The sequence below is a fragment of the Pleuronectes platessa genome, chromosome 19, assembly GCF_947347685.1.
Source record: "Pleuronectes platessa chromosome 19, fPlePla1.1, whole genome shotgun sequence".
NCBI classification, from domain to species: Eukaryota; Metazoa; Chordata; class Actinopteri; order Pleuronectiformes; family Pleuronectidae; genus Pleuronectes; species Pleuronectes platessa.
This window is the reverse complement of record NC_070644.1, coordinates 5,121,942-5,147,247: the sequence shown is the minus strand read 5'-3', so window position 1 is coordinate 5,147,247 and position 25,306 is coordinate 5,121,942. Positions and strand designations below refer to the sequence as shown.

At 41.1% G+C, this 25,306-nt stretch overlaps 1 protein-coding gene across 1 annotated transcript; it reads left to right on the top strand.

Annotated features, from left to right (window-relative positions):
* The first annotated feature begins 1,096 nt into the window (after positions 1-1,096).
* On the top strand, positions 1,097-23,762 carry dmgdh (dimethylglycine dehydrogenase). Its single transcript, XM_053447663.1, has 16 exons — positions 1,097-1,366; positions 1,910-2,078; positions 3,736-3,834; positions 3,920-4,084; positions 4,530-4,734; positions 12,399-12,647; positions 12,756-12,954; positions 13,514-13,683; positions 13,768-13,921; positions 15,751-15,916; positions 16,018-16,148; positions 18,680-18,897; positions 19,856-20,013; positions 20,336-20,395; positions 22,725-22,859; positions 22,962-23,762. The coding sequence occupies exons 1-16, from the start codon at positions 1,248-1,250 to the stop codon at positions 23,172-23,174; spliced, it is 2,610 nt and encodes an 869-aa protein (XP_053303638.1). The 5' UTR covers positions 1,097-1,247; the 3' UTR covers positions 23,175-23,762.
* The last annotated feature ends 1,544 nt before the right edge of the window (positions 23,763-25,306 follow it).

The window sequence follows — 25,306 nt, the reverse complement described above, 5'->3', positions numbered from 1 at the left end:
CAAATATTGGGCACCGGGGAGAATAAAGTTTCCAAACAAAGATGGAGTCCTGTCTGTTTAATGGTGTAACACATGTTTACGTCTTTATTACTTTTTTGAACTATTAGCTCTGCTGTTTTAACACACAAAATTAGGAACTAATATAAGATTATTTTGTCTTATCTAAAATGACAAAAGTGATGACAAGATTATTTTTCCTTTGCCAATAAAATTGTGTAAAAGTAAAAAGAATCAACAGACTTTTCAGAACTGACAATAACCTGATGCCACTTTATCTCAGAGCTGCTACAGGTTTGTACTGTGTTGATTTCTTCAGGCCTTTTTTAAAATATTTTTAAGTAAAATCAAATTGTAACAGTTGGCAAACCTGCCAGCCTTGTTGTTGTTCATTTGTACTTTCTCAGTTTGCATTTAGAAATGCACTTCACTTATCAGGATAAGTGTCCAGTTCAAACCTGCTGCAGTTGATCCAGGAGGGTTAGTGGCTGTGTTGCAATATAAGGCCAGAGGACCAATCAGAGGTAAATGTTTCTGTGTGGATAGTTCAGACTGGATCAGACAGACGCTTCCAGGTCGTGACCACACAACACGATTCAACAACCAATAAATACAAACATCAGAACAGATCTGTCAATCTGCCATTCATTTATTCATCTGCAAGCACATTGAAACATGCTGCATGTATTTTGGATGGTATATTTTATATTTGTATCAAAGAGACTGAATATTTATATATATATATAAACAAATATTAAATAGATTGTCTTTAATTGTACATGTTACTGTCTATGGTGGTCTCATTGTTTTGTTTGGGTTGTTTTTTCTTTGTAGAAATCTGTGTTTTAACAACTGCTGGATGGAATAAAGAAGAATAAAAAAAGATATGTCTAAAAAGGGGTGATGGATTCTGAATTAAAACAATGGCCCAAACTGTTTGTTGTGATGGATTGCTGTGAAGTTGGTGCAAAGAGTGGGGATCCTGTAACTTTTCATGTAGAGCTGTCAGGGTGTGTGTGCGTGTGTGTGCGTGTGATCTATATTTGGGGGCGGTGGCACAACAAGTGTTAATTTGGTTGAGGGTTGTTCCGGGGAAAGTTTCGTCCCGACTTGGTTGTCGACGTGTAGGCGTGTCACCGCGGCTGCGTGCAGACGCAGAGGAGAGACAGTAGTGTCCGCAGGGCACTGGCGTGCTGTTTATGCGTTGAGCTGCACATGTATGGGTTTTTAATATATATTTTTCTATAATCATGTCTCGAATATTAAACCTGCTGAGGGTTCAGCTGCGGAGAGATGTATCCGCGTGTCGTGGGACGGCTCGGGTTCCTCTGAGGGCCATCAGCTGCACGACAAGAAAACACGCTGAAAGGTGAGTCCATTGGACAGATTATACATTTAAAACGTTCTGGTGAAGACTATTAAACTCACACGTGGGTTTAAAGTATAAATAAAACTCTCCAGTGCTGTAGTTTCATGCGTAAAGTTGCACAGCTGGTTGAGTCCTGCAGCTGAGCTGGGTGACAGATTATTGTTTATATACCTATTAAAGATACTTACAGTCAATGTACATCACCTCATATTTTCATGGTGACTTCAGTCTGTGGTTGCAAGATTGCAATTGTTTTGCATGGTGTAAATAATTATTGTGTATTTACCTATCACCGTTAAATCTGCAACAATTAGTCAATTAGTTGATTAGTCCCTTCACAGAAAATGTATTGGCATATATAGTAAACTTTATTTGCAGAATAACGCTACAGGTTTCTATTTTCCAGTCTTGAGTGAGTACCTTTTGGGATTTGCCTTTTGTGTCAATAACTATTAATTCATCTGCTAATTGAAAAAGTAATAAATGAAATATAATCCTAATCGCAGCCCCAACTCCCCCCCTCTCTTTCTCTCCTTCCTCCAGTGATGAGACCCTGGTGTTGGGGAAGCGGTGGAAGGACACGGCGGACACCGTCATCATCGGCGGTGGATGTGTCGGGGTCAGCTTGGCTTATCACCTGGCCAAAGGTGGCGTGAAGGACGTGGTGCTGCTGGAGAAGTCTGAGCTGACGGCCGGATCCACCTGGCACGCTGTACGTCTACCACAGTCTGAGTGTCACTATCCTATGGCATACGCACCATGCTGGTCTCAAGTGTCCCCAGGTTCATGAATGTGAAGGTGGACAAAGTTTGTAAAGGATCAAAATAATCTGTTTTAATGTGGAAGACCCAGATAGGTCTTTGTCCCATAGTGATTTCCCAGCAGCATATGTTGCTACACTCCTGGCTTCCAATACACATCTAGTTAGGCCTGCAACTCATGATTACAATCATTATTGATCCTAATTGATTTCTTGATCCATAACTCCATCCCTAAAATATCAGAAAATAGAGAAAAATGCAGTTTGCGATGGCAGTTTGCCAAAGCCCAAGTTTAGAGCATTCAAGGACTGGATCTATCAGTTTTTCATTTTCTTTTAATCCTAGATTAATTTATTATTCATAATTATTTTTTGAACATTTATTAGATGGCTTGTTCTATGCAATCATTTGCAAAGGAAAGCAGGAAATTGTCACATTTGAAAATCTGGAACCTAGACATTATGAAACCAGTTTAATAATTAGTTTCCTGCAAATCAATATATCAACCAATCCGCTGCAGCTCTCCAGGCAAAAAGCAACTTCTCACAAATTAGAGGCTGCACAGCCACAAGTGACAAAATCAAAGTTCTTTCGTATTGATGCCTTTTCTTGATAATGACCAATTAGTCTGTTAGTCTGACACATGACCAGTAAGAATAATATCTCGAGTGACGGCTGAGCTTTTTAAAGAAACTAGAAAATAAAAGTATGGAGTGATTCTGCCTCGTTTAGTGAGAGTGTTTACCAGCACTTCTGTTTGTGTCATTCAGTCGTAGCATCTGTCACGTTATAGGTTTTCAAGGCATTCAAGGTCTTGACCCACTTACCCCTCCTCGCTGTCACTCATTCACTTACATGCACTTCACTGTAACGGCATTTACATGTTTGACTTCGCAGAAGTATTTGGTTACCCCCTACTTCTGCGAAATCTATCCCAGCATGCACTGGGTGAAAGGCAAGTTGGCAGGTTGATGTTCACTCCGAGGGGCGAGAGTTTTTTTGGGGGGGAGGGGGGGGGGGGGGGGGGGGGAATGGGGCTGTTGGAGAAAGCCGCACCCGGAGTCAACACACACAGACATACTCTTTATAGTATAAGACATGAATAAGATTAAAGATACTTTCCATTAAAAATCTCAATGAAGATGATGCAGTCACGGTAATCAAGCTTCGTTCACAGCATTTTATCAGTGAATAGCTGCATAGAAACGATGCTGCTATAATCAATATGCATTCTTTATTGATATTGCATTGAATGACTTTGTGCACGTTAGAGTTGCTACTATGAAGAGGTTTAGCCTCCTTTAGCTCCATGTTTTGGTTTTTGGTCCACGACCTTACTGTTATCGGCTGTAGCGCTGCTGCTGCTTTTACTTAGGAAGCTTTTAATACTTTCACTGTGCAGCATAAAGCAGCTAAAGAGAGACGGATGTTGTTTCCTTTAGTGGTAGACACGAAAAACAAAGCTAAAAGGACAGTGAATATTGGACTTACAATGATCAGGTGGACACAAACATGACTCCAAGATGATAACAATGATGCCCTGTATTCGCTTTATGTGTAAAAGACCTGTATCATGCATCGTGAATAATTGTGGGTTTTGTTTTCCAGGCTGGTTTGACAACATATTACCACCCTGGCATCAACCTCAAGAACGTCCACTCTGACAGCATCAAATTATACGAGACCCTGGAGGCTGAAACTGGACAGGTGAGCTGCTGTGCTCGTCTTCCGTAACTATGATGAGATGTGTGTTTGTGTGCCCGCATGTCGTTTATATCGGTTCTCTGTGCAGGCGGTGGGCTTTCACCAGCCCGGCAGTGTCCGTATCGCTTCGACAGCAGCCCGGGTGGACGAGATGCGGTACCAGATGACCCGCACGCACTGGCATGTGACAGAACAGTACTTCATCGGACCGGAGAAAGTCCACGAACTTTTCCCTTTGCTCAACATTGACAAGGTCTGTAAGGACCACGGCAACATTACTAATGCATCCCCATAAATGAATGATAGATTGGCATGAAATGCCTTTGATCAATCGATCAATAATGAGAGCACAGCTCGTTGTTGATTGGTTCCACGTCAGTAGCTTCAAGCAAACTTTTTGATTCCTTTATTTTTAGATTTTTTCAATAATAATACTTTTCCTTCAGACTATTTTCAGGAGTGGATTAATACACATTTGTTACTTCAGGGTAGGGATGCACAATATATTTATCGCGATATTAAACAACGTAATCGCATATCGCATGTTTCCCTTCTGTCGTGCAGCAAGCCTTCAGTGATAATCAGTGCTCACAGATTACAGGTGGATGAAGAATCGCAATCTTATTCAAGTGCAGAAAACTTGTTGAACTAGTTTTTTATGTGATGTTTTACGTAAGTTGTTTTGTGTATATTTTCAGGTATTGGCAGGTTTGTGGACCCCAGGAGACGGCCACATTGACCCTTACTCTCTGACTATGGCTCTGGCGGCTGGGGCTCGTATGTACGGCGCCCAGATCTACAACCCAGCCCCGGTAACTGCCCTCACTCCAACCGCTGATGGCAAGTGGGACGTGCAGACTCCTCATGGAACGATCCGAGCCAACCGCATTGTCAATGCTTCAGGTTTGTGTTCAAACAAATGTGCATCTTCTCTCAAATCACAGAAAATGGGAAAGTCAATTTATTTTCTGAAAAATGGATATTCTTGATGTTTATACTTCAGCTTGTTTCAGCTTGAAACAGGACTTTCCAGTCATACACTAATCTACCAGCTTTCCTTTTGGTTTGGGCTCTGAGGTATGACCAGCAGATGTAAGGATTGTAAAACAGAGACCGAAACAGTGTCCTGAGTTTTGCATCACGATACAGAACCAGAAACTTCAGTACCCAAACCCACTGATGCAGCTGCAGCCTGTTGAGCTCTCTTTACTTTACTTATTTAACAAAACTATTTTTTTCATAATTAACACTATAACACATGTGAATGACTAAATTATTATTCCAGTTCGAGCCGGGAAAAGCTGTATATTTTGTTAATATTACACATAACACCTATTTTATTGTCCAACTCTATGTGTCACATGATTATTTTGTTCCAGTCATGTTTAAGGGATCACACCAGTGGTAAAATGTAGGCTTTTCTTAATTAGTTCAAGGAAAATAAAAACCCTGAGGCTGCAGACCCCCCAGTTATCTTCTAGTCAGCAGTCCAAAAATAAGATACTATAAAATACTAAGATAACTTAACTGTAGTTCAATAATCAAGATCTGACCGGAATCGTAGATTTGGTAAATCATTACACCCCCCCCTATCTGTACATAACTGTACATTATTTTAAAAAAGGAGGTTCTGCACCTTATCTTGTTGTTAGACCTGTTGTTAAACAAACTCTGCAGCAGGAGACCTTTGCCCACTCAGACCACTGCTCACCCAGTTCAGGGAGAAGAGTCTCGGCCTGAACTGGGTCATACCAGTTCAGGGGTGGATTTTCCTGCTGTCGCTTGTTTATCTGGTGAGGTTCAGGAAATCACTTTCGTCTCTTTGCCTGGTCTGTAGAGGTTATTGTGTGACATATATCAGTATCTCAGTGAAGTGTATGTGTCATGCATCACCTTGTTTTGACATTGCATTAATTTAAATATTGACCAACAAACAATATAGATAGACAGATAGATAATATAATGAAAAAATTACAATAAATTAAAAAGCTGCGACGAGAGTCCGAAGACTGAACTACAGTCAACTTTTTACTTAAAATACTATGATTCAATTACTTTAATACACTGTGTAGTAGTGCCAGTCAAGTATTGCTAAAAGCATATGTCCTTGAATATTAAACATTATTGACTATAATATTTGAATAAATTTACACTATGTGAATGCAGGTATATCTTGAGGGTCTGAAGTGCAAAACAAAACCAGACAGAATTCGAAGCATAAGCTATAGTATTCATATGAAATCCACTGAATAATGTGTGATTTAATATCCCTTCATCCCTCCATCTTGTGCTTTAAAAGTCACAGGGAGCTGGAGCAAATCATAGCTGACTGTGTGAGTCACGGGGTACAGCCTGGACAGGTTGCTGCTGTATCGCAGTGTTCGCTTCGCTTTATAGAGACAAACATCCATTCATGCTCACATTTATGCCCATAGGTGATTTAAAGTCTCAAATTAGTCTAACCTCAATTTTCAGGTTTTTGGTCTGTGGGATGAATCTGGAGTCCCCAAAGTAAACCAAGGTAGAAACAGGGAGAACATGTAAACATCTAAACTAACCCCAACCAAATAAATGTCTTTCCATAAAGCGTCAGCGCTTACAAATTTCCTTGTGTTGTTTTTGTTTGCAGCAGTACAGTGACAAAAGAGAAACTGGAAAGATTTACAGCAGTTAAATAAGAAAGATAAGAGGGTTAGACTTTTAACAGGTAAAGGCTCAACTATCCACAGTGACTGTAGGTCTTGACGTTTTTTGTCATATGTAGGCAAAAAATTTCAAGAAAATATAATGACCAAAACAATGGTCATGTGTTTTGTTGACTTTTTGATTGGCAAATCTCCAGTACCACTATCTCCAGTACAACTGTCTCCAGTACCACTATCCCAGACTTATGTTATGTACAATTCATATGTCTAATTTTTTCATTAAGATCCATGAATGAATCCCTGGGAAATTGATCAAATGTCGAAAAAAGCAGCCTCCTTAAATGATAAATAATGTAGAAAAAAGTATTGATCCACTCCTTTGTCCAGATTTGATCCCAAACGTGTTGGTTTCTTTTTTGGCCCATGTCCCATCCTTACACCGAGTTTCGTGGTAGACCTTCAAATAGTTTATGCATAATTCTGCCGACACACAAACATATTAATAGAAAAACCAAAGGGAGAGGGGAGAAAAATAGAATCTCCTCGGTTGAAATAAACGTAGCTGCACTCACAAGCACTATACTGTAAATGGCATCAAACATTTGTGCACTCCAAACATCTCATGCACATCTTCTCGCTCCGTATTTTCTCCCTGAATGTGCACATTCTGTTCTCTGGTTGGAGCCGGTTTATGTTGTGGGGCCCAGCAGTTCAGTTTTCATCCAATCTTAAAGCAGCAGTCCATGCACTCCTCCCGAAGGTCGGGTTTATCTCTTTTGCCGCTGGGCCGAGGCTTTATGTGCAGCAACGGACACGTCAAACCAATGTCCATGAGTTTTGCAGTTGAATTTGAGTTATTTAAGTTTGTCTGCATGCTCTAGTTTCATTGTGAGCTAAGTTGTGTGTGTTACATTTTTTTGCAAGTTGCGCTCCAAACTCAGGGTCGCCGTGTGGAGTTTAGGAGTTCAGACTCCGATGCAACAACAGATGCATTGTGAGCTGCAGCCGTAAATCAGCTAGTTAAAAAATTCAGCCTTAATCATCCCACATGACAAAGCAGACATTTCCCAAGAAGCAACTGTGGCCTCAGTCTTTATTTAAATGCATCGTTCTCACGTACTGTTAAAACCCACAGGCAGCTCTTTATGCTGAGCTTGCATAACACCAAGCATCTTTAGTTAAACTTTTCCTCCTCTCCTTTTTCTTCTCCTTTTTTATTCATTCAAAATGCTCTCAGTTTCCACCAGCGACTCCACAGAGACTCACCCTTTTTTTTTTATTCCAGTCAATGAATCTCCTCCCCCCCATATAATATTTCCACAACCTCATACTATGGGCTGTCTCCCCCTGACCAGTGAGCCTAAATAAAATGCAAAGGTCATGTTCCTTGGAATGTGACCCCCCCACACACACACACACACACTCCAATAAGATCAGTTTCCTCAGATCAGCTTTTGGGACCAACAACAGGAGAGCAGTCCTTTGAGCTTCGTATAAACAGGAGCCTGCACTTTTCCAATTATATATGTCCCTCTATATCGATACATTTTATCCGCTTCTGTTTGACATGGATTGTGGTACATGCAACACAAATTTGTTAGTATATGCATTCATTTTGACATCTTTTTCTTCTTTAAATTGGAATATTTCTCCCTATTATCCAAATTTGATTCATCCCTTTTGAATAGTTTTAACTGTTTATTCATTACTCTAAACAATCTGGATCAGTTCTGCATTGTGTTAAGCAAACGATTTCAAGTTCTCTGCTTGCTTTCTAACTACTGGTCACCAAATTCTGATTGTTTATTAGAAATACCATAGATTCATAAATAGAGTTTAAGAGCAGGGACGGCTGACGTAGACACAGCAGAGCTTCAAAGTTTGTTGTATATGTTGTTGAGCTTGTTGACTCCGTGTGTGTTACCTGCAGTGAATTGGCCCAGTGTGCAGGCGCCTGGTAAACAGGCCCCGCTCTTACCTAAACCGCCTGCATTTATCAGCATGTTGTGTTTATGCACCCCCGCCCCTTCATTTACCTTGAGATAAAGTTCACAAATGGAGCCAGTACAGGATTTAAATAGAAGCTGCATTGTTTTTGTTAGATTAACACAAGTTGCAGTGTAAACTTTAAAAATGAAGCTGGATTTGTGGAGCACTGTTGTGTCCCTCTTGCGACACATGGCTGAAGATAGCAGCTGAGACGGACAGGTCCACATGCTCCAGCTGTCTCTGGTCACAGAAGCTGAGTTGGCACAAGGTCCACATTGATTTTTGTTGATGTCACAACTCCCACTTACAGACTCAAAACACACACAGCGTATATTTGTTTTGTGGCTGTTTGTGTCTATGAACTAAGTTACATAAAACCTTTTTCTAATGGCAAAACCTTAAACTGTATGGTTCATTAATGACATAAGATTTAAGTCCAACACTTTTGTTGTTTATCTCAGTAGCTTTGTTCTAAATTGATGCAACTGTTTTTTCAGTAAAAAAACAACAACATCTCCAATAAACCCACACAGGCTTCCTGCTCTGTATCAAACAGCAGACAAGACAAACTCAGCAACTGAACACGCAGGAACATAGTGGAGACCAAAACAGAGCAAAAATGGTAGTAAATAGCATGATCCAATTGTTTTGTTTGTCAATGAATTGTGTTTAAAAAGTATAAAGTATAAGTATAAATTAATAAATAATAACAAAAAAAGTAAATGTATTGTTCTGATATTCTGGTCCATATTAAAGTCAGCTGACTTTTATTTCAGCCTGATATTGAGATGCTACAACAATATTGAAGAGGAACTCTGGGAAATGATAAATTGCTATTGTTACATAATGTAAAACCCTGAGGTTAAATGCTGTGTAACTCAATAATATCCTGTTTGCTTACAAACAGCCCTCAGGAAGTAAATATAATCTTGGCAGTTCTCCTTGATGCTGTGGCTTTGGGCGGTTTATCAGATCCGCTTGAGCTCCTGTGACGAACGTGGACATTTGGTTGCAATTTATCTGACCTTTCACAGCCCATGTGTAGCTGTTTACCTTCTATGTCCCATCCTGTAAGGACAAGCAGGTTAATACAGCAGATTCCTGTGGTGATGAGAAAAAAAAAGGACTTTCCTTAAAATACTTTGAATCCTCCTGTGGGTGACACTAAATCACAGCTTTTTTCCTCATTCACACGTGTCCACACTTTTCTGTGAGTGTTTGCGCATCTGTCTCTGCTCGTGGTGTCTATTTTTGTCCCTGGAATGTGTCTGAAATCTATTTGTACTTATTTCAACATGATGATACATGTGCTCTGTCCTGTACATTTTTTTTATCTGGTTATTAAAAACCTGGACATTTAACAACCCCAGATCATATCAAGCGTTTGCAGTCTCCGATATTTCTGCCTCCACCAGAGCAATGGCACAGAAGTGGTGTTCCTGTGGAGTCTGGATACTCCATAGAAGTCCCAGTGGCAGAAATGCTGCTCAAATAATTTCAATGCAAAATTTTGACAGCATATTTTTCGCAGCATTTGTTGTAGTGCACGATTAATAGGGATTTCGCAGATTACCTGCATTTTCAGCTGTTCACATGATATCTCAAAAAGACAATGAAGGCCTGATTGAAAGTGTCAGCAGACGACTGTGTGTACATGGCTGAAATGAATCAGTCTATAGTATTATGTAGAGTTCTCTGGGTAGGAAGAACATGCTACAATAAGTGCTTGAATTCACATTAATACCAAATGGTATAACAGGGGTGTCGCAGGAGGTGGGACTTGGAAACACTATCCATTCATCGCTTTTTATGCGTCCCCTATAGATCCAATAAAACATAGAGGCAGCTGGAGAACATACTGTACCAGCCCCCTGCAGATTTTCCCTTACAGTATTTGTACAGTGGAAGCGGCTATGAAGGAATCGTTTCACTTTTAAGTTGAGAGCTAAAAGAGAACAGCAGGACCAATCTCATGTCTGTTTGACTAGGCCAATGTATGCTTCTCCGTTTTGACGGACACGGACAGATAGGACCGCCCTCTCCGTGCCTCTCTGAGGCTCCTCGGAGAGCTTTTCGTGCAGCTCTCATTTTTCTAACTACACGTCAGCATGGCGGAGAGCCTACGGATAGCCCTTGGCTGTGATTGGTCCGCTAACGATAGCATTTCGGAACGACATCATTTCCGGACCTCTACCTTCCTGTTTCATTCCCTAAATCACAATAAACCCAAACACACAACTACGATTCTACAATTAATGTGACAAGTGTGTTAAGCCAGCGGCGTTGTCCGGCTGACGGTGGCTGGTTAGAGCACTTACAGCATGTGTGTACGGTCACATGAGGTTATAACGAACTTTGATAACGGGGCTAGCGGGCTAGCCACCATGCTAACTGCGGTGGGAACAGCGCAAAAACCCGCTGACTTTAATCCCACGGCTCTCATGACACTGTTTCTCAAACACCGTCAGGTTAGAAGCAAACACTTGGTAGTAGCTAGTATCGGGTGTCCGTGCTGACTGTGTGTGGAAGCTGGGGGGAAGCTAGCTGCCTCCGTGTAGCTTCAAGCTGTTGCAGCTGTTGAATTAGCAACGCAGTTTGGAAACAAGACCGGGGAACCGCTGCGCTAAGACACGATAACAAAAGCATTTTGACCCGCTGGGTGTCACTTTATTCAGCAAAAACTGTCGCGTCATCAACATCCTTTTTCTGTTAGTTGCCATCGTTCACTGTGTGTGAGGAGCCGGGAGGACGTAAATAAACCAGCGTGGACTTCTTCTATATACCTCATGAGGTAGGCTTGTCTAAGCTCGACTTCCGTTTCGCCATCTACTGTTCTGGCGGTGAATTGTTTTCACAACAAAAAGGCTCGTAGAACTATAAATCAAAAAGGGTCCGTCCGATCCGTCCGTCCGTCATTCCGAAACGGACTCGGAGAAGCATACTGAGGCCTTAAGTTCACAAATACAGGTCCAGGTTTCACCCCGTATGTGACTCAGATCTGATTGGTTAATTACAGTGTGAACAGAACATATCGAAAATGAATCAGATCTTTTCAAATCAGATTTGAGCCACTTTCATATGTGGCTCTAAATCAGATACAGATCAGATATTTGTTTTAATGTGACCAGAAGAAGAATTCACTTATGAAGTTCAAGACCTCATAAGTACTACTCGTGACACGTCTGTACAAGCAAAACTTGAGGGGTCGTATCGTAAACGGTTTGAAAGCATATTAAGAGAAAAATGATAATGTAAACGCTCACATCTGTGGCCTCCATGGTTATCACAGACTTCTTCACCTTGTTTACTTCCATACACGCCGTGCTGCATGGTCTCATCAGGGACATGACCAGTTCACATTGTCTGATACTGGCCCTATTTTAAAATATAATGTAAATAGCTAAAACAATCGGATCTAGAAAAAAAATTCCCACTGTTCAGTTTGAAGCAAAGAATTGCTATAATATGACAATATGTTTTCAGTACGGACCAACCAGCAAGGTATGAAACAGACTTGTGAGCTTTAGATGTGCTGCAGGCAGGTTTTGTTTTTGTATATGACCAGGCCAGATCTGGTCTCTTTGCTAAGCTAAGCTGTTAACTGGCTCCTGCTTCACACTCAGGGGCACATATTGATCTTCTTATTTAACTCCTACCAAGATGAAGAAGAAGTAGATTTTCCAAAGTTTCTAACTATTCGTTTAGTTGCCACAGAATAAACACGAGGCTTTTGGTGCTGATTAGCTAAGTGTTGATGCAACAGGCGACTGAAGGGTTCAAATTTGAGCAACTCGTGAACACTCTTGAACCTATATCTGCGCATCACCAAGAGTGAACTAATTTGGTCAATTAAAAGAAAATCTACATTCAGTTAAAAGTACATTAAGTAATGTATGCATCGTGTTAAATTGTTTAATCTCTGTTGGACAACAGGTTTCTGGGCCAGGGAAGTGGGACAGTTGATTGGTTTCGATCACCCAACCATCCCAGTGCATCACCAGTACATAGTGACAGCAACAGTACCGGAGGTGAAGGCTCTAAAGAAGGAGCTGGCTGTCATCAGGGACCTGGAGGGCTCTTACTACCTGCGTCAGGAAAGAGACGGCCTGCTGTTTGGCCCCTACGAAAAGATGGAGAAGATGGTGCTGCAGGACTCCTGGGTCAGAGATGGTGTGCCTCCAGGTCTGTCCTCCGCAAAGCTTTGTCCATACGTTCAAGAACTACAAGAACATTTCTTGGAGTTTAAATGTAATGTTTCTGTCCACTATGTGTCCCCTCTGGCTGCCACAGGCTTCGGTAAGGAGCTGTTTGAGTCGGACCTTGACAGGATAATGGAGCACGTGGAGATGGCCATGGAGATGGTCCCAGTGCTGAAGAATGCTGACATTATCAACGTTGTGTCGGGACCAATCACATACACTCCTGACCTTCTGCCCATGGTGGGACCACACCAGGGAGTACCCAACTACTGGACTGCCATTGGCTTTGGGTATGTGTGGATGATAGCAGTTGGTAAACACCAGTATTTATGTGTAGTGGAGTGTTTTTTCAACTTTCTGAAAGACACCTTACTGAAAGTGATATTAATGTATATAAATGTTATACAAGCTCACCTTTTTCATAAACAACCGCATGTTTTTACACTTTATCTGCTTTGTTTTGTTGAAGCTTGTCAGATTTTTAGTCAATTGTCGATTAATTAAGAACGTTTATCAGTTTATTCCAATATAAGATAACCGACAGAAACAGAAAGTTCCTAAACATACCATGCTTTTAAACAACAGCATTGCTTCAGGTCAACTGGCTAAATTACCACCTGAGATACAGATATTTGGTCAGAGGAGGAAACAGTTTTATAATCAGGGTCTGCAGATGCATGCTAATACTTTAAATTGAAAGGTAATTTGATCAATTGTACAAATGTCATAGATTTTGTTGTCAAAAGTTATCTTTTAATTAGTTGTAGTTTGTGAAAACCAAGTGGTCCAAAACTATTTCAACGTAGTTTTCATTAAAGACCACTAGAAATAACCAATGCATGTGTTCAGGTATGGAGTCATCCATGCTGGCGGTATAGGTAAGTTCCTGAGCGACTGGATCAGGAATGGAGAGCCTCCTTACGACCTGATTGAATGCGACCCTAACCGCTACGGCAAATGGGCAGATGTGCCTTTCTTATGTGCCAAAGCCAGAGAGTCCTATGGTTTCAACAATGTTGGTAAGTCGAATATATCTGAGAGATCTCTGGGGAAGCACTTCTCTTTATACTAATGAACTCCTTGCACTCTGTCGATGCCTCCAGTTGGTTACCCCAAGGAGGAGCGCTTCGCTGGCCGGCCAACCAGCCGAAAAAGTGGCGTTTACGACCTGCTGAAGGACAGTGGATCTATGGGCTTTCACGCAGGCTGGGAACAACCTCACTGGTTCTACCAACCTGGAGACGACACCGGATACAAGTAATACTTCTTTGTAAAATCTCTGTTTGATTGACCAGCTGCATCCACAGTATCTCAGACCTGACCAACGTTTCCATAAGTAAACATTTGAATAGGATGTTTGAGCTTTTGTTGCTGATTTCATTTGAATTGCTGACTGCTGTGGCTGTCCTCCAGCCACGTCGCCCGTCCCTGCTGTAGATCCACACCACATCCACCTCTGCATTTCAAAATACCCTATTGTAACTGTTTTGAAAGAGGGATAATTTCTAGCTGTTAGCTCTGCTAAGATGAAGCTCTAGATAGAGCGACTGAAGCTGCGTGTAAATAGATCCGTCGCTTTCGGAAGACGCTGCTCGTCACTTGTGCGTAAACTTCAAACTACAAACCAAGAAAACACAACTGTGCGGTCACCATCTGGTTTGTCTGGTTGTGTTACCTCATGTGTGCTTTACCTTGAGCCCCCCCACTCTCGGGCTGCCCCCCCCCACATTATTTATAAACGCACCTAGCCAGGAAGACTCCGCCCACTCTAACCTATGTTTTTGTACTTTTCTCTCTGACCCTTCGAGTCCATCCATGTTTTACTAGAATCCTTTATCATCCAGACACACTATTGTTATTCTAATTATTATTATTGTTATTGACTTTTGTTGGCTGTACAGTACCGTTGTTGAAAAACTTTACCTAATACAGAGTCTTCTACTGTAATGTGTCTCTTTTCAATAAAGACGAGAATAATGCTTCGTAAAAAAAAATAAATAAATAAATAAAAAAAAAAAAAAAAAATAAAAAAAAGAAAGAGGGATAATATAGTGATGGTGCTTGCATACCAGTGCATAAAAAAAGAAGCAACAATAGTCTGTGGTGCGGGATAATCCGCTCTGCATACATGTGCATACTGGGTGAATGATGATGGTGTGAAGGAAGGCATGCCAGAATAAACAGTAAAGGACACAATGTTCTCGGTGAAGATAGGAGGTACGCAGGAGAACAAAAACACATGCTCTCGCACAGAGCTCCCTCCCAGCTCCTTCAGTTGGACACAAATCATCCAACAGACTACACTGACTCCAAACTTTTGAGACAAGAGAACCCTTCATATAAAGAAATACCACTTTGAAAGAACAGAACAGCTGATCACACACAATATCATACGATCTGAGTCTTTAAATGTGCACCATGAAATTCTTTAAACACTCACAGCCAAAGATCTACCAAACCCCGGGTGTCAATTTCAGACGGCCTTCTCAGTGGCTGCATACTCAACTCATCTGTGACACAGATATGTGTCTTTGTACAGACATGAAGGCAGCAGTCATAATCCTGCCATGCAATGCGCTTTGCCCAGTTTTTGCTTTATTGTATTCTAAGGCACACTTGTGGTATTTATGGTGCGGTTGAATTGAATCATCTAAACAGCTGATGCCATGAAATGTGGGTCAGAGATTCAGGCTCCACAGAGAATGAGTCATAACTTTGTGCAAAGCTCGGGTAAAAAGTTCAATTTGTCCAACACTTTCATCATGATGATCAAAAAGCTCAAAAACCGGGTTAATACATTAATCTCCCTCAGGTAAACTTTGTTATAAATTGCTGTTGCTCAGGAGGTACCCACTTGCGGAACTGTCCTATAGATCTACCGTATATACATTTTAAGCAATAGCTTCATAATTCTGTCTCTCTGTAAGAACAATGTTAATTCATTATTACACCCATATACTAGTTTTGTATTGTACAGTCTAATAAAAAACTGCCAATTACAGTTGTGGGGATTAAGAAGTTGCTATTTGTGCATTAAATAATGGATCCAGATGTAAGGCAGCTCTTGACATTGTGCTTGTACTCAGGCCCAGTTTCCGTCGCACCAACTGGTTCGGACCAGTTGGCAGAGAGTGCAAGCTGGTGATGGAGAAGGTGGGAGTGATTGACCTGACTCCTTTTGCCAAGTTCATCGTGAAGGGGAAGGACTCGCACAAGCTGCTGGACCGCCTCTTTGCTAACAACATGCCCAAGGTAGAGCCAGTTTCAAAGTGACAGATTTGGGGATGCACTATTAAATAACTCCTTGACTTGCTTCTCTCTGACTCTGTGTCCTTTCACCTGTGTGTTTTCAGGTTGGCCATACTAATGTCAGCCACATGTTGACAGCCACTGGGCGGGTCTTTGCTGAGGTCACCATCACGCAGCTGGCACCAGGAGAGTTCTTGCTCCTCACTGGCTCGGGCTCAGAGCTACACGACCTCAGGTGAAATGCATCACGACACATGCACAGTAATGCTCAAGTTAACGTTTTTTTATTTTTTCGGGGGGGCCAGAGCAAGAAGCGGTTTACATCAGCGAATCAGAAACCAGCTGGTAACTGTAGCATAGGATTTAGCAGCTTAAGAGCCAGATATTTCCCTCGGGAGCTGGTAGAGACCAAAATTGAGCTATAATACTGGGCTTAGAATTGTCAAGTGGACACAAACACGACTCTAAGTGAATGATGACGCAACTGTTATAGTTGAAAATAAGCTGTAGTTTGTTGAGACGTCCATGATAGGTAAAATAAAATCTAGCAATCCAACAGTTATATGTTTTGACCACTGGTTTTCATTTGCTTTGCATTAGTTCGGCATGACAGCAAGGAGGATCCAATCAACATTGTTGTCTTTAGTTTATACCAGATACCTGTTAACACAGTTGTTTATCTTTTGTACTGATGATTCAATCAGGGGAGTTTCATGCCAATCCAAGCTGTAGAAATTCTCCCATCTGTGCGTCACCTGATATTGTCACAGGAGAAAATTCGAGAAACTATAATTTCCAGGGTAAAATGCAGAAGGATTCAATTGTTGCACATGTGGGAAAGCCTTATTCATATCATTTGTATAACATCATAATAAGGCCTTACTTAATTACTAATCTGATGGCTTGAACTTCACCTTTTGAACGAGGTGTCTGATGTCAGATGGTAGTGATGATGATGATGATGATGATGATGATGATGATGATGCCATTCTGCTGATTTAAGCCAGAAGAACTTCCTTAAGCAAATCCTCACCTCTGTTAGAGCTGTTTCTGACTGCCAAATACACTAAAACTTTCCAACTATCAAACACAGCAGTATTGTCACATAAAAAATGGCTGGTATATTTGTTATGTTTGTTGTTTCATCGCAAGCCAGAGAGAAAAAATATACGTTTCTAGTTGTGTCTTCCAGTGTTTTTGTTGTATCTTGTACCATGTCAGTAATCTGCTCCGGGACAGTCTTTTAAGACAAACTGACACTTTGGATCAATTTTAGCAGCTGCTCCTTCAAAACAAATCAGAATGTCAACCTGGTAGTTATCTGCCTGCTCATGACAGAATATTGTCCCTGTCAGTTCTTTTGTAGCTGTTTGTTGGACATTAACTTTATCCAAGCAACTCCTTCAGTTTATCTGCATGTTTCCACCTGTAATGAATCTTAAAATGTACATTTTTCACCACGGCGACTTTGTTCCAATGATCTAGAGACACAGGCTCAAGTTTGTCCATGACTCTCAGAAAGTTAATATCTGTCATGAGAATTAGCTTGTCCTTCAGTTGCTTTTTTTTTGGGTATTTATGAATTGGCTTGCAGCATGGATCAAATTGTCATGAATATCCTGGAGGCCGGACATTCCCCTTCCATGATTTATCGTCATATGCAATAAAATGCCACAGATGTGTTTTTTTCTAAAGCATTTTTTTTATCTATATATATTTAATACAGATCGTACAAATCTGACACAGTGAAACAATCTAGAGTAAGATTCCTTCTGAAGTAATAATGCTATAGAAAAAAGTAGAGACAATTATGCAAACAAAGGAAGCAATTAAAAGAACATTCCCAGTACTCCCTGATAGTCTTTTAACAAGAACCCTGTGCCCTCTGGAACACAGGAGTTTAAGCGACTATGTACATTTTGGTATATGTGAGCTCTTCCAGTTATATAAAATAAGCTACAATGAAACCCATTATTAAGACCTAACCTCTGCTTTAAGAAACCTTGTTGGCATTGACTGATTCATACCCCAACACACACAGTTGTTGCAGAAATGTGTCCACTTCCTTGGTACATTCCCTCACACATATTCTCCTGTGCTAACAAGTTGATTCATCTTTTTTATAAAGGATAAACTTGCTTGCATAAAACCATTGTTTCTTCTATTTCGATGCATCTTATCAAAGCTGCACATGCACAATAGTAGACACAACATTTCAGTAGTCAGTGTCCCTGCACAAAAAAAAATAGAGTACATGCTGCTGGCAGCAAATGCTTCTTATTTCTCATTCTCTCTCTCACACACTCGCAGACACACACAGAACACATTTGAGTCTCAAGCTGTACTGAATGAAACTCTCTCACAGTCTCTTTTTACGCTGCAGAAACTTTGGACCACTCAGCATCTGTTAACACAACGCCTCTCCATTTGTTCCAATCGGTAGGGGCCATATTAAATCATTTATCTCCTGTCCTTCGCTGTAACCAACACGCCTGAGCATGAAGGAGGCAAGGACAGTTTCATGCTATGTAGCGACCTCTAGTGGTGATGCGACAAGACTACAAATGAGGAATACAGGGGAGTCACTACAGTTCCTTTTCTACCGACACTATGCTGGTCCAGAAGAAAGAGGGCTGGGGGCGGGTCTATCATGACTAACAAGACCAAAACACTTTTGACCACATGAAAAATGTGTTTAATCTGCAAAAATGGTATGCTGTAAAGATGCTTAATGTTAAAATGTCTTTGCTATGCTGTGCTTTTAAGGTGGATAGAGGCAGAGGCTACAGAGGGTGGATTCAACGTGGACATCAGCAATGTAACAGAAGATATCGGCGTGCTGGGCGTTGCGGGACCAAACTCACGCAAAGTCCTTCAGAAACTGACGGATGAGGACATGAGCGACGCAGGATTTAAATTTCTCCAATGCAAGTTAATCGAGCTGGCTGGCATCCCTGTCCGGGCCATCAGGATCTCCTACACCGGTACAGAGCACTCCCTCTTTGTTCTAAATAATTCTTTTGTCGGTCCAGTTCAAACAAAATAAAAAAAATTCCAGTTAATCAGCTCCTCAGGCCAATTTAGTTGAGTCACCAAAAAAAGCAACACAAGAACAGCATAACAATTAATATGTTTTACAAACACAAACAGTGGGATAATGTACTTCAGCGTAATACAGCGGATACAGATGATACTCAACGACCCAAACAGCACAGCAGTGTCCTGTACACTTTACTCGGCTCACCATCCACTACTTAACATTTACAGGACTGAGCTTCGGCTCCAGATCAAGTCCCCTCTTTTCTTATTTTCTTATATGAGCAAAGAAGTGGTTGATATTCTGACCATCCAGCCAACACTTCTGACAGAGAGTACTAGCCCCTCAGATATTCGCCTCCATCGATGTATTCACACTGCCATAAATGGAAAGACAATAAAAGCTGTAAGAATTAAAAAAATATAATTGGCTCTTTTGGCTTTCAAAAACGTGGTTTTAGATGTGATGTAATTCTACAAATTCACATTGAAATGAGTGCCAATAGAATGTAGAGTAAAAAAAGAGAGCTGTTACACAAGAAAAAGTCACCTACAGATGTAGTTAGGGAGTAGTTTGACCAACAGCTGCTAATACTCTGCATCCAGGATGCTTAAGTTAAAAATAAACCTGTGATTTTGTTAGCAGCACTATCTCTAGGATTCTCATTTGGACACAGAAATTCTCTATTTGCTCACGCAGCCCTGTCTCTCAGAGGTGATGGGGAGTGGCTGAGAGAGGATGACACTAGGTCAGGTTTTCAAGAGGGACACATTTTCTGTCATTTCGATTAACCGTGGATGGCATCCCCTCACAAATCGCCTAATACATATGGTGATACTGTATGTCCCTCTCTCTGTGTGCCTCTCTCTGTGTGTGTGTGTGTGTGTGTGTGTGTGCGTGTTTAGGTGAACTCGGCTGGGAGCTGTACATTGACCAGAAGAGCATGGCAGCTGTGTACCAGGCCATGATGGAAGCAGGGAAAGACGAAGGCATCGACAACTTCGGCACCTACGCCATGTCCTCCCTCAGACTGGAGAAAGGCTTCAGGGGCTGGGGAGCTGAGGTACACACACACACACACACACATACACCACACACACACACACACAAAGCTGGTTCTTCAGTTTGGGTGGCTTTGGCTTAGGAGTAGAGCGGTCATCCTCCAACTAGAAGGTCGTTGGCTCAAACCCAGTCTTCCCCACCTGCATGCTGAAGTATCCTTTGGCAAGATATGAATGGTTCCTCATAGAAGAAAAGTGCTGCCCAGAGATGCACTCTATCAATGTGTAAAGCGCCTGAAGTGATCATCAAGACTAGAAAAATGCTACATAAATACAGACTATTAAGCACTTCTGACATTTTTGCTAACTTGTCAATCCTTTCAGATGAACTGTGATACCAATCCTCTGGAGGCTGGGTTGGATTATTTCATCAAACTGAACAAGGTAACCTTCTGTCTTGTTTTCAGTTGTGTGTGACATCAGGGATCAAGATGTCGGTTGCTCTGTCCTGCCTGACCCTATGGTCCAGACTTAATTACTGTACATCCCCTTGTGGAGGAATTGCTACATAATCTGCCAGGGATATAGATAATACAGAACTAAAGTGCCTTGCATAAGTATTCACCCCCCTTGGACTTTTTCCCATTATGTACTGTTACTAACTGGAATTCAAATAGACTTAAATAAACTTTTTCCCGTTTGATCAACAAAACATGCATAGTACTTTGGAGGTGCAAAATAAATTTTATTGTGACACAAACAATGAGAACAAAAAAGTTGACATCTGTTGGGTGCATAAGTATTCACCCCCCTGTGTCAATACTTGGTTGAACCCCCTTTCGCTGCAATTACAGCTGCAAGTCTTTTGGGGTATGTCTCTACCAGCTTTGCACATCTAGAGATGGAAAGGTTTGTCCATTCTTCTTGGCAAAAAAGATGAAGCTCAGTCAGATTGGATGGAGACCGTCTGTGAACCGCAATCTTCAAGTCTTGCCATAGATTCTCTATTGGATTGAGGTCTGGGCTTTGACTGGGCCATTTTAAGACATTAACATTCTTTAATCCAAACCATTCCTTTGTAGCTCTGGCTGTATGTTTAGGGTCATTGTCCTGCTGGAAGATGAACCTCCGCCCCAGTCTCAAGTCTTTTGCAGACTGCATCAGATTTTCTTCAAGGATTTCCCTGTATTTGGCTCCATCCATCTTTCCCTCTATTCTGACCAGTTTCCCTGTACCTGCTGAAGAGAAGCATCCCCACAGCATGATGCTACCACCACCATGTTTCACTGTTGGGATGGTGTGCTCAGGGTGATGGGCAGTGTTGGGTTTTCGCCACACATAGCGTTTTGCATTGAGGCCAAAAGTTCAATTTTGGTCTCATCTGACCAGAGCACCTTCTTCCACATGTTTGCTGTGTCTCCCACATGGCTTCTGGCAAACTCCAAACGGGATTTTTTATGGATCCCTTTCAACAATGGCTTTCTTCTTGCCACTCTTCCATAAAGGCCAGATTTGTGGAGTAGACGACTAATAGTTGTCCTGTGGACAGATTCTCCCACCTCAGCTGTGGATCTCTGCAACTCCTCCAGAGTAACCATGGGCCTCCTGGTTGCTTCTCTGATTAATTTTCTCCTTGTCCGACTCTTCAGTTTGGGTGGACGGCCTCCTCTTGGTAGGTTTGCGGTTGTGCCATATTCTTTCCATTTTCTTATGATGGATTTTATGGTGCTCAGAGAGATGTTCAAAGCTCTGGATATTTTTTTATAACCTAACCCTGCTTCATATTTCTCCACAACTTTATCCCTGACCTGTTTGGTGAGCTCCTTGGTCTTCATGATGCTGTTTGTTCAGTAATGATCTCCAACAAACTCTGAGTCCGTCACAGAACAGGTGTATTTATACTGAGATTAAATTGCAGACAGGTGGACCCTATTTACTAATTATGTGACTTGCAAATGTGACTTGTGAATGCAATTGGTCACACCAGATCTTTGTTAGGGGTTTCACAGTAAAGGGGGTGAATACATATGCACTCAACACTTTTCAGATTTTTATTTGTAAATAATTGTGAAATCCATGTAATATTTCCCCCCACTTCCAAATGATGCACTATTTTGTGTTGGTCCATTACATAAACTCACGATGAAATAAATTTTAATCTGTGGTTATACCATGACAAAATGTAGAAAAGTCCAAAGGGGGTGAATACTTATGCAAGGCACTGTATAATAGATTGTCATAATATTAGGCAATGTTTTGAAGGGAAAGGGGAGATCAAACATATTAGAAAATACCACAAGGAAAAATGTAAAGCTCACTACTCTATCGATAAAGTTAGGCCTGTGTCTTTATCGTTTTCTTCCTAATTTGTCTATGAGAGGAACCAGTTGCCATGTGAGGGGGTTGTCCTACATTTATTCTCTTCAAAATTCTTGTTCCTGTGGCTGACAGAGACGGGGACATGCTCCACAAAGGTTCATTGAAATGTTTCAAGGTCCGACTTTTTGGGGTTTGAACATTGCTGTAGTGTAGACTCTTTGACCCTGTCCACACCTAGCATATATAGGAGGGATATATATATATATATATATATAAATATATATTAGCTTTCTGTGATTTTAAATGCTATTGTATTTCGTTGTCTTTAACGTTTTGAATTCTTCATGTTGAGCACTTTGTAATGACAGATGCTATACAAATAAAGTTATTATACTTATATATTATTACTATTATTTCAATTGAATGTGAACCGTTTGTCTCTGTGTGTGTCCAGCCTGCTGACTTCATCGGCAAAGCGGCTCTTCAGGAAATCAAAGCCAAAGGCCTGAAAAGGAAGTTGTCCTACATCACACTGGACACGGATAACATCGACCCCGAGGGCAACGAGACAGTCTGGTACAATGGCAAGGTAAGCAACCGCGACCAGCCTCTTGAAGTCTTCTGATGAACACTTCCTGTTTCACGTGGTTAGTTTGAGGCTGCTGACCGTGTCTCTCGTGCTTTTCATCAGGTGGTCGGCAACACGACGTCCGGAGCCTACAGCTACAGCAGCCAGCAGAGCCTGGCGTTTGCCTACCTGCCTCCGGACCTGTGCTCTGTGGGTCAGAAGGTGGAGGTGGAACTGCTGGGGAAGAAATACCCCGCCATGGTCATCCAGGAGCCGTTAGTCCTCACCGAGCCCACACGGACCCGGCTGCAGAAGAAGGCAAAGGGCAAAGCATAAGCACAGACTGTCCTCAGATCAGTTTGTCAGCAGCTACAGATGAACAATCCCACTGTGAATTATAGATGAGGGTCTGACTTGATGATGTGTAAAGCTCTCATTGGGAGAAATCATGTGCAATCCATGTACTGATATGTTCTGCGGCCACATCACAGTCACATCATTGACCAGTTCCTCTTCCTGTGCTCTTTCCTGTTGATCAAGTGAGACTGTTTAGTAATCTTCAGAGTGTGTATCTGAGAGAGATCAACTGTTGACTAATGCCAGAGCACCACCGTGTCTTAAAATTTGGGAGGAATAATTTACTTCTTGCAATTGAATGAATAGATGTTAATGTGTTTTGTGAAAAAAGGCTTGATTTTTGCAAAAGAAATCCTTTTTTGTTTATTTCAAAGTCACAAATGATGCCGCTGCAGTTTTCATGGTCATGAGAGCACTCTGACAAAGAATAACAACACCAATAACAAAAAGAAACAGAATGTTTGCAAACTTGTACAAAGATTGTTTTATAAATCTGTTTTTTTTACTTGTATGTAATTAAATTGGTGTACATCGATACCCTGATAATTAAAAAAGCCATTTACTCTGTATTGTAATGAAGTTTTTCTTTGTTTGAAACTTCCAAGCAGTCAAATAAATAAATAGACAGCAAAAATCTAAAAAAAAGCAAAACCACATGAAGAAAACTCAAACCCCAACAAAAGCCACAACTCAAAGACCAAATAGCAAAAAAAGGACAAACAACCAATTAACAAAACCAAATGAAAACCATCCCAGTGGGTGTGTTGTATATGACACAATCAGGTAGTGCTAACTTTGTAAACAACTAAACAAGCATTAAAGTAAACATGTTTATGGATGTCTTAATGGGACACTTTCACAGAAAGCTATGAAGAAAAACAGATGCAATTTATATTATTTTGAAAAGGGTGAGGTTGAGTTATATTCCTATCAAGTTTGGAAAATATCCTTGTTGAGTTATTTTCATCTAAGTCAATAAAAGAATGATAGTTTTCCTTTTCCTTTTTTGGTGATAAAACCAGTGCACCTCAGATTAAATGATGGAAGATTTGACAGCCATGAACCACAAGGGTTCAAATCTAGTCATGAATCAACTACTTCTGGTCCAAATGTTAGAAATAATTTTATAAACAACTACATTTCAATGATTGATGAATGAAATGTTCACCTCCGATTCCGTGGGTCAAAAATGAGACCAGCAGGACACCCTTACTCTCCACTCACTGGTTCTGTTCCTAGTTTATAAATATTGGAAATAAGTATTAAAGGAAATAATTATAAGATATCTTACCTAAACTTGATATTTAAGTGCTTTTATTTACATTTAATACTCTGATTTTGTCTTAAATTAACTTTTACATAAAGAAAACGTTGCACATTGTACAGATTAATTCAGATCAAACAAATAACCGTTTGCTTTGATGATTCAGGTCAGATCAAAGCCAGACCAGATCAAAGCCAACTAACACATATAAGGAGAACTTTCAAGGGGACGGCTGCACGAGATTCTTTTCCCAGCCAACATCCTTAAACCGCATCAGTAGACCAGCGCTTCATAGCAAATATACTTTATTTCAGTCACTGAGGAAGCTGGCTGCTAAGAAAAAAGCTCTGATGGAGCAGGTTGCAAAGAACGCTGCTCTAGGTGCAGAGCACACCTTTCTGAAGAGGCAGCTGGATGCAGAGAACACCGCTCTGAAGAAAAAGGCTGTATATGAGATTGCTCTGCTTGAAGAAAACATTGCACTGAAGAAGAAGCTGGATGCTGCGAACAAAGCTCTGATGGTGCAGGTTGCAGAGAAAGCTGCTGTTGGTATAGAAAACTTTGCTCTGAAGAAGCAGCTGGATACAGAGAACACTGCTCCGAAGAAAAAGGGTGTATATGAGATTGCTCTGCTTGAAGAAAACATTGCACTGAAGAAGAAGCTGGATACTGCGAACAAAGCTCTGATGGTGCAGGTTGCAGAGAAAGCTGCTCTAGGTATAGAAAACTTTGCTCTGAAGAAGCAGCTGGATGCAGAGAACACTGCTCCGAAGAAAAAGGGTGTATATGAGATTGCTCTGATTGAAGAAAACATTGCACTGAAGAAGAAGCTGGATGCTGGGAACAA